At 41.8% G+C, this 15,886-nt stretch overlaps 1 protein-coding gene across 1 annotated transcript in view; it reads left to right on the forward strand.

Annotated features, from left to right (window-relative positions):
* The window catches only part of T265_11564 (hypothetical protein), a gene marked incomplete at both ends in the record, with an annotated part of 40,347 nt that overhangs the window by 1,067 nt on the left and 23,394 nt on the right, over positions 1-15,886 (forward strand). Inside the window, one exon of the mRNA XM_009178247.1 lies at positions 8,909-9,081. Within this exon, the coding sequence (XP_009176511.1) occupies positions 8,909-9,081 (173 nt within the window). The remainder of the gene's footprint in view (positions 1-8,908; positions 9,082-15,886) is intronic.

The raw sequence follows: 15,886 nt of genomic DNA on the forward strand, positions 1-15,886 counted from the left end.
GGCCAGCATGCGGATGTCTCAGAGACAAACACTATTCGGGCAGTCCTTTCTGACGCCGAACGAACTTGTACTGTTTTGCGGCGTGCCTTTTGAAAACAAACAAAATTGGCCATCTGTACAACATCCCAGAAATGAACGCAGTGGTAATTCAATGTGGTCACAGTTATCTGCTGTTCTGTATGCGATCCTCAATCCATGGAAGTACATGTAAGGTATTACTGCAATACCAACCATTACGAACGATGATTTAACCACATCAGATCGTTTGAGAATTCCTCAATCATCTCTGATGTATGTGTTGTATAGTACATAGTGGAACAGGACCGTCGATTCGATATCGGACCGTCATCTATGATCTTCGATGAACCTAACGAACGTATTCACCTTCTCAGCCAAACCATTGATGACGGTGAAAAAACCAAAGTACGAAGCAGACAAAGCTCCACCCATTTACATTTTAACACTGCATGCCAATATCTATGATTCTAAAGTTTTCGCTCTCCCATTCATTTCTTATTCCGGGTCACATCACTTGATTTCCTCCTTTCACCATAGCCGTCATTGAACTGTTTGTCGTCATACTGACAGCTCCCATAATTTACCGATCTTCATCCCCCTCATTCGCCTTCTCATCGTCATCATCGTGATCATCATCATCTAAGTCACAACCACAATCATGAACATCAAAACGTAATGGCAACTACCGGTGCTTCACTGTCCTTATCTTGGTTCTGACCGTTTTTCCTATACTTGAGTTTGAAAGAGTGCTTCAGAATGATGTGCCTGGTGCCTTCTTAAACATTCCAGGAACTAGTGGATCGATAGTCAATACCTTCTCCCTGTTCATCATGCCCGTCTCCCACTGTCGGTGTATTCGACACTTGTCACGACGGTGATTTCCGTGAATGCGACCTGATGCCGTATCCCCTAATTTGCTCACACATTTGTGCCTGCAAAATCTTTCGGTATTCCAGATGCTTTTTGAAGGGTTTCAGCACACACACATCAAATTTGCTATTTAATTGTTCACTAATAGAAGGACAACCAGGGTCAGCTGAATGTCTAATCATGGTCCTTCTTGGCATCGACGTCTACAAATGAGTATTTGTGTTCACCGAGAATGCCTTTGTAACTTCATTCTAGAGACACGCTACTCGAAAATACCTAGCAGTGTTATTGACTTAGATCTTCTGTAAGTAAAACAACAGTGTATGAGTTTCGTTGGAAATAGGGGTGTATATAAAAAGAATTTGCCTAACGAATATAGTCTTGCTCACCGAATCTTTCGGGGCCGTTGCCTTCATTTTCATCGAATAAGTGTTTCCACGTATGAGGGGACAGTCTGGTTTAATGTTTCCACACAAGTTTGTGACACGGGTCCAAGACTTATATGGAATTAAATAGTAGGAGGACCAAATGCGTTGCCACCCCACAATAGTTTCAGAATCGAGACCTGAATTTAGAGGAATAACAGTCAAAAATACTGAGGTTTACCGTCTCGATTTCGCCGGAAATAAGGAAAACAGTAGTAAAAATTACTGAATACTACAACCTCGAGAAAACCTAGATGTCTACAGTATGCATCTGTGGATTAGTGATGATATGCTCGCCTCTGGATTGTCAGATGTGCGGAGTTCAAACCCCGGAACGCCTGAGCTGCGACTGTGTGAAACCCGATACCTGTGCTTCCTCCATTTGGCGTGCAATGGCACAGGACGATTGGTCAAACAAGAGTGATGTGGGCGTGCATTCTACAAACCCCGCAACTACCCAAAAGAAATGGCAAAGTTACCATGTATACATATTTGCAATATGTGATGAACCATACTAACAGTGGATGCGGTTTTGTCTGAATTTCAGTACGATGGCGAATTTCAAGTAGCTATGTATACTGCAAATGACACCACAATAGCATGTGCCGCGTTTCATCTGATCGCGACATAGACAAAACAGCGTTTATCTGTGATATCCCGACCACAGTTTCCTGTTGTGGTAGCTTTGATTTTCCGAAAGAAGTTGTTTCAAATTGAATTATACCGCGTTATCTCAGGCGGTGGATTTTCGACTGATAACTTGTTTGTCTTTCTCACTTTATGTTTGGCGCCTGTTGCTCCGTAACTCCTTCTGTACAATTAGAGATCTATCGGTGCACAGAAACAACAATTTTGGTTTCTTCACTTTGTACATTTGACCGAAAATTCACAAAAGAAGCTGTTTTAAAATGGACCCGACTTTCTTTGTTTGTTTGTGACAGCGCAACACAGTTTATGAACGGACCAACCAGAATCCAAATGCGATGATTATCAATGGCCATTCAGACGAATCTGCTGAAAGCCACGTTTTTTTTAAGCGATATAAACGCATGCTCCAACAGAGGGATTACCCACTTAACAGCGCACCGAAGATATCTCCTCGAATGTAAACGAAACGTTTGCAAATCAATTGCCAAGCTCGGTGCAAATATCAACGGTCACCTGATCAGTTACCATTTATTGCATCAGAGCTACTATTATTCCAACGCGTTACGAACCTGGCGCTATCTCATCTCCCGTGCCTGCTTTGGGTAACATGGCAGCTTGGCACCTAGAAATTTTAACATTTGAATAACAATTACTGGTGTTTTTTCTGCTTCGATACGTGTTCGATTTGGTGCGAAGTAATGCGTGTGACCGTTGGAATGATGATGCATAGCCTAGGTCGCGGAAGACACCACGGGACATAGTTCGAACAAGAGACTGATGCGCGAAACAAGCAATTCAGCGGTCCATGTTACACACGTGTAAACAGCATTATCTTCTTTGTAGAAAGATAGGCTGTCCAAAATTCTACCCAAATGTCGTCGGTTAGGAGTAATTACCCCGTTTGTAATGGGTAATAGGGTGAAAACTTCCTAGGGTTTTGTGAAGTGCGCATTGCGTGGTTATTTATTTACTATCACACATGGTGGCTATCTGCATCACAAACTAGTGTGCATTGAATTAATTACTCTCTCCACTTAAATAAAACCAGAGGGCAGGGAGAAACATCTAGGACTGCCCAGATGGCATGACTGATCTGGAGCAAAATACCAAGGGAAACTACAGACAAATGTAATTTTGTTTTCATTTAATCCACAGCTGCAAGAGCTTTCCTTCTTCAGTCAAGAGAAAAAGCATGTGCATCCAGGAACTCCGTCAAATATTCCGTCAAGCTTCTATAGAGCGGTACGGCTAGGCACCTTTGCTGTACACATAGACAAGAACAATATAGAACAACTAAGATCACCATATTGATTTTCCAAACTCATGAGCGGCTTGTTCTAATAAACAATTTCCTCGGTTGCGCCAGGTGCTTTTTGAAACTGATCTAGAAATTCTCATTGCTCATGAAGCATGTGTACAGTGTGTGTAATGCCTTTCGTGTGGAAAGGACGAGGTTTGTTGCAACTTGACAAGTGCCGAACGACCTGTAGAAAGTTGCCAAAACAGCGGGACAAAACGGGCAAACTGAGGAAAATGCATCAGATTTCCGGTATTTCTCTTCTAAATATCGGAACGCGTAGTTGCGGACACAGAACGGGTCCAGGTATGTCACACTGTGATGTCTTTGCGTTTGGTATTTTTTGTATATTACTGTTGATGCAACCTTAAAGGAAGCCAGTTTGTTGTGCACAGAATTGTTTGTTTCAACCGGAAAGCAAACCTTTCAGTGCTCTCCTATTGGCACGCTTAAGTTTCTCCTTGTTACTTGATACTGAGGTGTCACTATGCTATGTTTGATAGGCTTATGTCTGAATTCTGCCCTATCTTCAAATTGCTGTATCAACCCGCCCGACTTGAGAGGATATGTTTACGAATAATGCCTAATATGAATCACTCTGGACCATTCGATTTGTTTTTTTTTGTTCATATAGAGAATACTTATGTAGACAGATGTTTTTGAGGAAAGAGCCTCATTTATTACCGATGACAGGATGCACACGGCCCCTACTCTCAGCTTCTTATAGGTTCTTCCACAGAGTACGTGTTTGGCTGCCATTCATCTAGGCAGAAAAACCGTCCGCAATTTTCGGTTCAGGAAATTGTGCCTTATAGTGAAAAGAAATCTTTTCTTTTTTTCATGGGCGGAGACGCGTTTACCTACTTAAATTTAAAATAGGAATGGTCAGCCTATTATTCCGTAGATATAAATTTATACCTATCTAAACTCCCGTATTTCCATTGTGTTGAATTTAATGTAATGCAAATTGAAGCAGGTTTTGGAGATCTTCTTATGTATTCCATTTTTAAGGCAGACATTTTTCGTTTTTCGTACTTCTAAGACTACTTGTGTTCCGGTATGAGGAAAGCATATATGGCAGAGAATTTCAGGATTGAAGCAGTTTTGGAGATCTTATGTATTCCATTTTTAAGGCAGACATTTTTCGTTTTTCCTACTTCTAAAACTACGTATTCCGGTATGAGGAAAGCATATATGGTAGAGAATTTCAGGATGTAAACCTTGGTAGGATCTCCGCATACCCAGTACCTTGTCCGCTGGTCAGTGGGCGGCAGCTTTCCGGTGACAACAATAATACTTGATTTCCTTCCCGTCAGCTGGGCACCACCAGATCTACCAGCTCTCATCCTTTTCCGACTCTTCAATTGACGATTTAGTGAAAAGCGCTCCGAATTAATTTGAGTAGAGTTTATTGCGGTTGACACTGGTAGGAAGTTTTGGTGTCCTTTATCATCAGACGGTGTTTTGGAAAGCGGAATTGACTTATATAGATAATCCCTGCGTGCAACAGAATTTCTTCGAAGCTGATTCGAAGCTGATTCCAAAACATTACCGATAAAACTGTTTTTATCTGCTCAACAGGCTCTCCCATTTAAACTCTGGGCATGTTTAACAACGTTGGAGGCATTGCGTACACTTGCGCGCTCTCTTTGGATTAGATCACCTGTTAGATAAACAAAACCACTGCACTTTCACGGCACTTACCCTCTGTCGTCATCTGGTTTATGGTCGAAAGGTGCCAGGCTGTTCATTAAAGTGTATGGGCAAGCTGTTCAACATCACATTTCAAAAAAGGTTCGTGATGGCCTATTGTTTTTACCATGGATACCTCCGACAGTTGGGTGGAATTAAACTTAGAAACCGAGTAAATATGGCAAAAGTCTGCTTGGCTCACAAGACAAATGCATGATTCCAAAAAACCCACTTCAGGTGCAGTCAAGCTCGATTGTTTTCACTGAATTTCGATAGAGCTACCGTTGGGCCTAACGTCTTCTAAATTCTCCGTCAGGCTGAACAAAAACACTCTCCAGTCAGCCGACGGCAAAAGCAAGTCAGAAATTTTGAAACATTAGTTTGTGTCGTCTACCCGAACGGAGGAACGTTCCAACAGGTTGTAGTTACTAGGGGCTCGAGCCATAATACTGGTCAGCCTAGTGTGGGCAACCCTGCTAACTAGTTCCGGTAAATATCAGCCATTATGTGAAAACCTCACAATTATGTTCATTATATTTCCTGCATTTTATCTTTTTTTCCACGGCAGCCACTTCGAATGCAGACAAATGAAAGTGGCAAAAAGGAATTTCGCAATACCAGAAGTCATTTTGCTGGAAGGGAGGTTGTGTATGGGTGAACTTGCTTACTTTGTATGACGCGGTATACTTTATTCATCCCACATTCTGGTGATAAGTATTTCCTTGGTAAGGTTTGTTTAATCACTCTGAGTGGAACTTGTAGGATTGTGACCAGTTCCAGGAGAGAAGCTGGTGAATTATTAACTGCATAGCTCTGTCTTCCCTCTAGACAACGGTGTCTAAACGAAGCAGCTGCTTTGAGAACGATTTTGAGATACCTTAATGATTTAGTGATAACTGAGGTGAAGATTCATTTGTGCTCGGTCCTGGATTTCTGTGGTAGGTAAGCGTATGGCTTCAGGATAGTGTCCCAGACACGACGTCTAATATAAGCGTATTCAGATATTTGTATATACTGGGACGACAGTTGCAGTAATAAGGTATTACTATGTTATTAATGTGTGGAGAAATATGCATACTTTTGAAAATCACAGACACACGCATGAATACCCCCCGAAATACGCCTGCTACTCATTGTTGCATGGTACCACTTTATCAAAGTTGATAGCATGTGAAACACAGTTGATTAAGCTGCGGCACACTAAGTCTGTTTTCCAGGTAGCTTCCTTCGTTTGGATGAGTACAGTTTGTTTATTCAGCTGACTTTAACAAGAACAACAAGAAGGGTTCTTGTAGTTCAGATCAACTTCGCCTGGTTCGGATTTACATTTGTTAGTTACAAAGTGAGAACGGAAGCTTGACCTTAAATATTTTGGAATACTGATAGTAGCGATATTCCATATTGATTATATCAACAGTATTTTATGTGGGTCATACCATGAATGAAAATTTCTGTGACTGTCCAATCCCATGGTGGCTATCAAGACGCTTTGAAAGAAGATGTAAAGATGAAAAGGTGGATGAATAAACGAGCAGACACCTGACAAGATTTTGAAAATTTTCGCACAGTTCTTACCGAGGCTGTTGGGTTTTTCAAAATATACGGACTCCTCCCAAATTGAATTAGTGAACTATTCATATGGCCTGCTTAGTTAAGAAGGAATATATGTACAAAAATGTTAGATAGATAGATAGATAGATAGATAATAGATAGATAGATAGATAGATAGATAGATAGATAGATAGATAGATAGATAGATAGATAGATAGATAGATAGATAGATAGGATAGAAGATAGATAGATAGATAGATAGATAGATAGATAGATAGATAGATAGATAGATAGATAGATAGATAGATAGATAGATAGATAGATAGATAGATAGATAGATAGATAGATAGATAGATAGATAGATAGATAGATAGATAGATAGATAGATAGATAGATAGATAGATAGATAGATAGATAGATAGATAGATAGATAGATAGATAGATAGATAGATAGATAGATAGATAGATAGATAGATAGATAGATAGATAGATAGATAGATAGATAGATAGATAGATAGATAGATAGATAGATAGATAGATAGATAGAATAGTTGTTTGATCTGATTTCTTGTGCATGAATGTTGTTCAGTCGTGGTCTATCATATGCCGAACAATGGGATGCCAATCGCTTTATGTTACATTTGAAACCGTTTGCTCAAATTAAGAGGTACCTGTTGTACGTTGCCTGATCCTGATCAACTGTTATTTTAAGCTTATTTTATTACGTCAACAGAACCCATGCCCAGACAGATCATCGCACGTTTTGGGAGCAATTTTAAAAGGGATTTCAAGTTGTCTGTTAATCTCAGTGGAACACTTTGCGGATGCACTGTCTTTCGCCAATTTACGTAGCTTCAAATCAAATATTCCGGCGTTACTCATCATGGATAAGATAACGGTCATGAAACTGTCACATTTCAGTTTCCTTTGTCTAATGATCCAATGTTCAGCCTATCTCCGTCTGTTGTGTCTATAAAGCTGAATAGCCTTTTAGAAGTCGCGACCGTCCGCAAAATCCGGTTGTGTGTGGTGACTTCGGAAGTTTAAACGAGATCTGCCAGCCTTAAAGGGTTTTATTCATTTTCTAATAAACTTGCTCCGGAAAAATGCAAAAGTAATATTGTGAAGATGAAAACCCGCGAATGTGGACAAAATCAGCCGGAAGAAAACCCCATGAACGCGCTGAAGACGCACGATGCAAGTCTACACAAGAAGGACAGGATAAACACGGAAAGCCAAAGAGGTGGAAGAGGCTCAGACGGACGGTAACGCCCGAAGATTAGTTCACTTAATCAGCGCGACGGGTCACCAGAAACCTGTTAGCGAAACAATCAAGGATCAGACTGAGGTGACCATCTTAGACAAAGAAGAATGACTTTGGTGGTGGGCCGAATATTTCAAACAAGAGCTATCTCAGCAAACAACTGCCACTCATCTGAAGTCCACAATTAAGGTAGAACCCTGGACGGTGAACCCGGAGCCCCTTTAGCCTCGGATTTTTACGACTGCATATGACCTCTCAAGCACCACCGAGCTTCTAGTCCAGAAAACCTCCCACCCACATTGTTCAAAGATAGCAGTGAAGTCCTCAGTCAGCGCCTGTCTGATCTGCTTGCATGCAGGAAAACAACGTTAGGTAGAATGATTGATACATAGCTTGGATATGGTGTGAAACACTAACCCGAGCAATCTTCTCGGATCCTCGCCCATCGTCCATCCAACTTGGTCACAGCAGTCTCTAGACTGTCAACTAAAATTTTCATGAACCCAAATAATAACACCTTTAAGGAGCTCAATGCTATGCCGCACCCTGCTGCATTATGGGACTATTTAAAATAGTATTGCTCCGGAAGAGTTTCTAATGGTCCACCAGCTTTTGCGGCCGTTCTAGCAGCATTATTTTTATTGTTACATTTTATATTACATCGACCTTTATTGGTACCAGCGCGTACCATATTATATTACGCCGTGCTAAAACATCCTTTACTATACCAGGCTACACTACCCATATAACGGTGGATAATACTGGTGAGGCATGTAAGTAATATGTTTTCTTGTAAATCCGACTGCACTATACAACTATTCGAAAAAAATACTTTTTCGGAAGAATCTCCGTTTTTCCATCCAGTTCGATAGCCATGCCAGCAGGATTAGTTTGATTGCCACAGTTCAGTCCGTGTTGGTCTTCTTCGATGTCGGTGGACAGGTCTTTTCGGGGTTTCCTTCTCTGGTTGTCCTCAACGTAGAGTAGAAGCTTGATTTGGCTAACGATGACTATTTCAAGTAACGTCAGTTCATGTTTTTGGCCGCTTCGAATGGAAAGTTGGATTCAACTTTTTATGGTACTTCAAAGTCACACGGTTCACTGAAGCTACTTCAGCAAAATAATTTAACATAAGTCTATCAGACAGAAGCTTTCCAAAAAAGCCACTCTCCTAGGTGCCGCAATGACATTTTCTGCGGAGAAACTTTCAGATGAAAACAGAGAAATTTTAACACTACCATCTGCCCGAATTGTTAAATCGGAGGCTGAACTCAGAGCTCGTGAAGTAGTAAAGAACCGTTTCACTTGTTCTGCAGGTGTGTCCTTAGAAAATTTGCACTGTCATGTTTTGCGCACCACCGTGATGGTGAGGTTGCTCTGTATTTTCCAGCAACTGCTTTAATTCCACTTGAATCAGTAGTATCAAATACGTCAAGCTGTAGGATGTGTACTTCCTTTCGTGGGGAGAATTTTGTGCTATAACTCTCACTAAAATCGGGCTGCATACTCTACCGACCTCCACATGTGAATCGCCTCACGCTGTTGCGCAGCAAGAGTGGATATTTTGTACACTGACATCCTAATGTATGGGCATGTTCACACACGGCTGTTTAACTACCTTACCCTGCAAATCTTATTCGGCTACTAGGCATTTTTAAGTGTCATGGTCGTCAAGTACCAACAGATTCTACAGAAAAACATATCATCTTATGTTCTTCTCCAGTTAGTAGTATGCACGAAAACAAAGGCTTGTTGCCGAAATCAAAGCGAGATTATCCCCTACTGTTGTGTTGCAACTCCTGTATCTACAGTTCCGAATCCGGCTTCAACAAAAGGTTTAGCTAGTATGAGTCAAACTGCAAACCCAATAATCGATCTTCATACATTAAACTGGCAACCGTGTACCTAACTGTGAAATGTTCTCAGGATTTCCAAGCAGCACCGTCATCTCTCATTGTATATTACTGACTCTGCAGCCAAATAATATGCCGACGATTCCGATGATAGCTGACCGTACTCTCGCACATGATATCTGAACACTCAGCATGACTGGCCATCCAGCGGTCGGACCGGGTTCGAAGAATATCAAAAAGCCTGTGCTTTTAACATGAAATGTGATGAGAAACTGTATGCAAGTGACTGCAAGTTACTTACTACCTACATGGTTGTCTTTGTTGCTATAATATTATTACATATATATTTGAATTTAATGTTTTAGACGATCTTCATAAGCGGTCTGTAAACAGCTGGTGATCAGCCAGATGCAAAGCGACAGTCTGCTCGTATTCATTTCATCCATTAATGATGAATCGAAGATGATCCGAGGTGGAAATTCTGCGGGATAATTCATAAATATCGTGGAATACATCACTAGCCGCTTGATGAATAACCGATAAGGGAAATTTTGCTACTGATTTCTCAACATATTAACAAACCTATCGCAGGAAATTTTGCCGTCTTGCAAATGCCAGTTGCCATTTTGCTACTAAACACTAAAACAAACCGCTGTGGAGAGAGACAGCGTTACGATAGTAGGAGACGTTCATCAGAAATTTGGAACGGTTTAGCTTGAACCACGGATTGTTCTCCTTGAAAGTTAATCCGACAAATGTTGGTTTACTCGCAGTGGAGTCGTGATTGTCACCGGTGATCTACGTGACAAACTTGTCAAAGGGCAATGATGAAGAATCAAATTAAAAATCTACATGGATCACAATTTACGTGCATCCTAGTCTGGCTGGCAGGGCTGATGAACTCTGGGCACAGAATGTACTCAAATGAGGGGAAAAATGGGTAATAAAAATGCTATGCACAATGTAGCTTCCAATTCAATATGAGGTATATTTGCTTGGGCAGAGAAAACCATGGATGAATGGTATTTTGGTTCTCAGAGAGATTTTACACTCACTCGGAAGTTTTTACCGTCTCCATTTTGGTCCACCGACCAAATTACCGTTGTGTATATATTGTCGTAGCTTGGACTATTGAGCCATGTACGAATATTATGTTTGACGGGCCATACATTCCTGGTCATTGTTCCGCCATCAGATTTGGTCGTCCACAAAATGGGATATTTGGATAATTTAATATCATAAATCCCTAGATATATATCCTGTGCAACGGGGCTCGTTCTGATAAGACTGTTTAACTACACAATCGCAGAGAGATCATGGGTGAGTCACATATTAGATTGCAAGTACCATTTTTCTCATTCAACCAGGAGCGGACTCAACCGTTTTATTGTGATTTTGACTCTTTGTCAACCAGCTACTATACTTTGAAAGCGTTCCCGGAAACGCGTCAATTTTGAATATATCATAGTTGACAGTTTGACAGTGGCTGAACCAGGATTATTCCTTGAAAGGAACTGGGTGCTATTTCCATGAACCACCAACGGATGTTCCGTAAAATTACAGAATCGTCCGCAAAATGAGCTTGATGGCACACATGTGTGAATGCAATAAAGTGTCATCGAATTTGAAGCTGACGTTGCTCCTGGTCCGTGACTGCGGTCAGGACCTCCTGTGAACAGCAAACTGGTTGAAATAAGCTGAGCTGTTAATGTGCTAACCACAACATATCTCGCTCGAAGGTTTTGACGAGCTTTCTTAATGCTGATTGGCTGTATTGCTGCGCTCGTCGGTCCAAATCAGCTGCCAAATGGACAAAGGCTGAGAAATCTCACATTGAAAGCCATGGTCAAACGCATCTAGCATATCGACGAGTATTTCATTGTTTTTTTTTGACCACAATGCACTTCGATCAAGAAAAGGATAAGTCATGTTGCCAAGTGTAAAATCAACCCTGATTTGAAAATGCCGTTTCTTTATGGTTGCTAACTCCTACCGCTAGCGTGGCCTAATTGTTTTGTTCAGATAAATGTGATCACGGATTCCACAGGTCTGAAAATTTATTCTGGTAAGTTTCGAGTGACTGTGATATCATTGACTGGAATGTTTAGAGAGATGAGCCAACCGTTCAACATAATGAAGTGCTTGTACAAAATCAACTATATCGGTCATATTGGAACTCGTTGGGCTTATGCAAACGGATAATTCAAATGTGTTTGCAACTTTTTTGTTAGTTGTAAACTGTTCACCGCATCCTTCATCTATTACACCTTACAATGGTTAATGTTATGCACTACTGATGAACCACAATACGAGCACAACTGGAGTCCGCGGAGCCGCTCTCTTTGACGTTAAATGACCGAACAGGGGCAGAGAGAAAACTCAGACGGCAAAAGTATGAATGTAAAATCCTTACAACCGACTGGTGGATTCCTACTGTGCTGTTGTAGGTAATGATGCACCGGGTACATGCGTGCGTTCATAAATCTGAAAAGTCCCAAATGGCTTTGGCGTTGAGTGTAGATTTCTGCCACAGAATCTTACACCAGACCCAGTATGACGGACACTTTGTGCCCTATGTGCGAGTCTTGATTGTGCTAGCGCTTACCGCGCCTTGAACAGCATTCAGCATTGTTTGTCCCTTCTCCGGTTGTTTGTCTTTACCTGGAGGAGAATTTTCGGGGTCACATCAGCTCGAATGTGTGCAGCAGATCGACTCTCAGTCGTTTTACACACGTGTTTGCATACCACAAATTCTCACATACGTCGAGATGCATCTTGTCTGACTGGAACTGTTAGTGGTATGAATTCGAATGAGACGCTGCTATCTTTTTATCCAGTATTCTCCTCTAGTTCTCCCGTTCACCATTCACCACATTCACCGCTTGCATTTACTTTTTATGTCTGTGACCATGCTTTTAAAAAGTAAACGATTGTATAGGCAGTGAATTGCAGACAGTTTCTGAGTTGACATTCGACTTTTTTTCAATGTAATGTTGGGCCCAGGCCATCATTGAGCTTGAACTTTATCAAAGCACATTAAATAAACTGTTTTCCTTGCTCTCTCGGTCTCGTCAGATCACCGTGTTTGGTGACAGGCCAGTATCACACAGCAAGGCTGTTCTGGGTAAGTCTGTAATGTGGCTGTCAGAAAGAGCCAAGGTGCAGTAACGAAAAGCTGAGATCAGTGAATGAAGGAGCAAAGAAATTCACAATGTTCAAAATATTGGTTGAAACCATGCTCCTGAAGAAGAGCTTGTTTTGTGGATAATCAGATTTGAGGTGAAGGACCAGAACTCTGCTCGAGGGTCCCGTTTTGAACACCTGACAAAAGACGTAAAAAGTATCCAGAAAATCCTATCCAGTTTGAACGTTAGAAAGCAGCTTATGCTGAAAGTCTGGATGGTACATTATGAACATCCACAGTAACCTACTGGGAGTTTTAAAAACATATGGGGTTTGGTAGAAAGCAGAAACTGTGCCCAACCAACGGCATGAATTCCAGTGTAGAAAATTGGTGAAAGGCTTGAGAAGAACAAACGGGAGGAATATGAGCAATCTTTGTCGTAGCTGAATGACACTGCTGGCTTTCGCAGGGCAGAAACTGAAACCTGACACGATTGTGTCAGATTCTCACAATGAAGTCATCTCATTCCACGGGCAATAGGACAACAAACAGAAACTTCCAAAGACTATGTTCAAACTACTGGTATGTGAAGCTAAGGGAGAGGCAACTTGTCCTGACATGATTCATGTTAAGCTCTTCTGTAATGAAACGATTTGCTCCTTGTGTCGGTGCACTCGGGTAAGAGTGCCTGTGTTAAGAAATTCTCGATAAATCGGTGCTATATCAGTGATATGACCACAAGTGAACTTATGTCCAAAAATTTAGGTCACCTGGCAGAAACTTGTAGAGACCGGCTTAAGTCCACGTTGTCAAAACTGAATAGAGTAATGTGCAGAATTGTTTCTGCACGTAAAAGGGCCGTCTGTGATGGTCTCGTGAACCGGCATTCTCCCTCCGCATCGATTCCTAGTGGAGCTCCATTTAGCATTTCCAGGAGGATGAATGTGGGACTGAATTTCACACAGACATAGATGGTAGTTTTCCCTCAAAAGAAATTAAGGGAAAAGAGTTCCAAGAATAACTGAAATAGTGAACAATTGTCTCTCAGTTCTAGGCAAGGTTAAAAAATGGCACAGAGCTGTCTCGTGTATATATTATGTAGTTGTTCTGACTGGTTGTGTTGGATTCACCCCATTGGACATTTCAAGAAACTTCAGGAGCGGAAAAATCGACAGGAAATCAAAATTTAGCAGGTAACCCTTGATGCAGACGCGCTGAAAATGTGCAGGACAGTGTAGGAGTGCAAGATGTTTCCTCTTTGTTTTGGCGCAAACAGGTCACTGTTATGAGTTGTGCACTACAAAGTAAATGTCTAGAACAGGATGGGATATTGAAATACGGTCGGATACCAGGCAGCAAATGATTCAATGTGTCTTACCCAATGTAGGATGAGAGAACATTCACATCTGACAAGACCTTATTAGTTCGAGTCACTCTGGTGCTTGTGACCAGGCAGTTCTACCCAGAACTCGGCTAACCACCGGTATACTTGTGACACTCGGAAGAGGGCCGAACTTCGAATACCCGTCACCTAGTGAGCAGGCTACCATAGACAAACTATCAAAAATCAACCAGTTTCACTTACTTCTCACGTTTGTATACAAGAAGAAGATGAAATGGCTGCTTCATTTACCCTGACGCAACGGCGGAGGAGCACTGGACGCGAGTCTTGCTCGTATTAGAGCTCATCCATAGTGCATATCCTTCACAGCGTCAGAGTTTGAACTCTGGAAATCTGACATGAGAGGACAGTGTGCTCCCACTACCCCACCAGCACAATCCGAACGAACCTGAATTTTCGCTTCCGAACAGGCAGCTTTGTTCACGTATCAGTCAGTAGTAGCAACACGCTCGCCTCGCGCATCAGGTGCACCGATGTTCCAATCTCAGCATGGCCAAGAAGATGAGATCCAATAAGAGCGCAACTCGAGTCCACTGCTTTCTCGCTTTTGTGTAGACGCACCAGACTAATTGCTCCCGAACAGGAGGACTGTTCAAGCGCAACTGAAGCAATTGCGCATGCAACTTTTTCAGTTTACTTTTTCTGGGAATCATGTAAATCCGTCCTAGGACTGGTTTGATTGTGTTCTCCTCCTTTTGAGATTGTACGCAATCATATCGTCTGCCGTAATTAAGTAAAGGTATGTAGTAGAGGAAAATTTCTCACTCGGAAGCACAACCATTATAGTACCCAAACCGCTCACTTACATATCAAGGCCAGTAATCGAGGCAAAACAAAAGCATCAACAGCCACTCAGAATCCAATCACAGGAGGCCACGTGAGCGAATCCATTTGTCATTTTCACTTTGGTGGGTCAGTGTGAGCCACTGTGGCAGGAAGCGAGAGGTGACTATCCTGTCACTAATGTCGGATAGGACAAGGTACATGACTGAGAAACGCGTTTAACTATTGAAATCATAATAAAAGGAGCGAAAGCAAAAATGTGTACGGTGCAAGTGCGTCAAACAGCGACAGACCAACAGCGACAAGGCAAGAGCTAAGGAGTCGTTTGCCTTAATAGTCAGTCACACAGTAAACAAGAGCAAATGATCTCACCAATCGGACTTTTCAAAGCTGAATTATGCAATATTAGTTTTGTTTCTCTATGCCATTTACGCAATTTATTGCGCCATGATACTTCCAGATGTCCGCATACTCATACATACTCAGTAGACAAAATGTTGTTCTCTTTCGCGCTCAGCCCCACGCAGAAGTCGACAAACACTTGTCAAGACGTACACGTACAGAACAAAAAATCCTACTTACTGACCCCACTTAAGGAAAATTCAGGTGGTTCCGACCGGAGCGAGCCTTGTTTGGATAGAGATCAAAAATGTGCTCTGTCACTCAATCGGGATGGAGCTGTGTGGGATGCAAATCGTGCTGGAATCCTTCAAAGAAAAGGAGTGCCGGGAAGTCCAAGTTCAGGAAGCACATGTTTGCACTTTGTTGTTTCCAAGTCCGAAAATTGAGGTTAGCTTATATGAAACTGAACAATACACTTCCCGCAAAAACCATCACATGCATCAACAAAGTTGTCCAGCGAGTTACAAGCGTCTGTGGCGCCACCTGACTGGGAAGTCCTGAGAAGCGGGCCAATCGATCGTCACAACCAGGACAGTTACTGGGTCGTCGTATCGATG

The sequence above is a fragment of the Opisthorchis viverrini genome (genome assembly GCF_000715545.1).
Source record: "Opisthorchis viverrini unplaced genomic scaffold scaffold1619, whole genome shotgun sequence".
NCBI lineage: Eukaryota > Metazoa > Platyhelminthes > Trematoda > Opisthorchiida > Opisthorchiidae > Opisthorchis > Opisthorchis viverrini.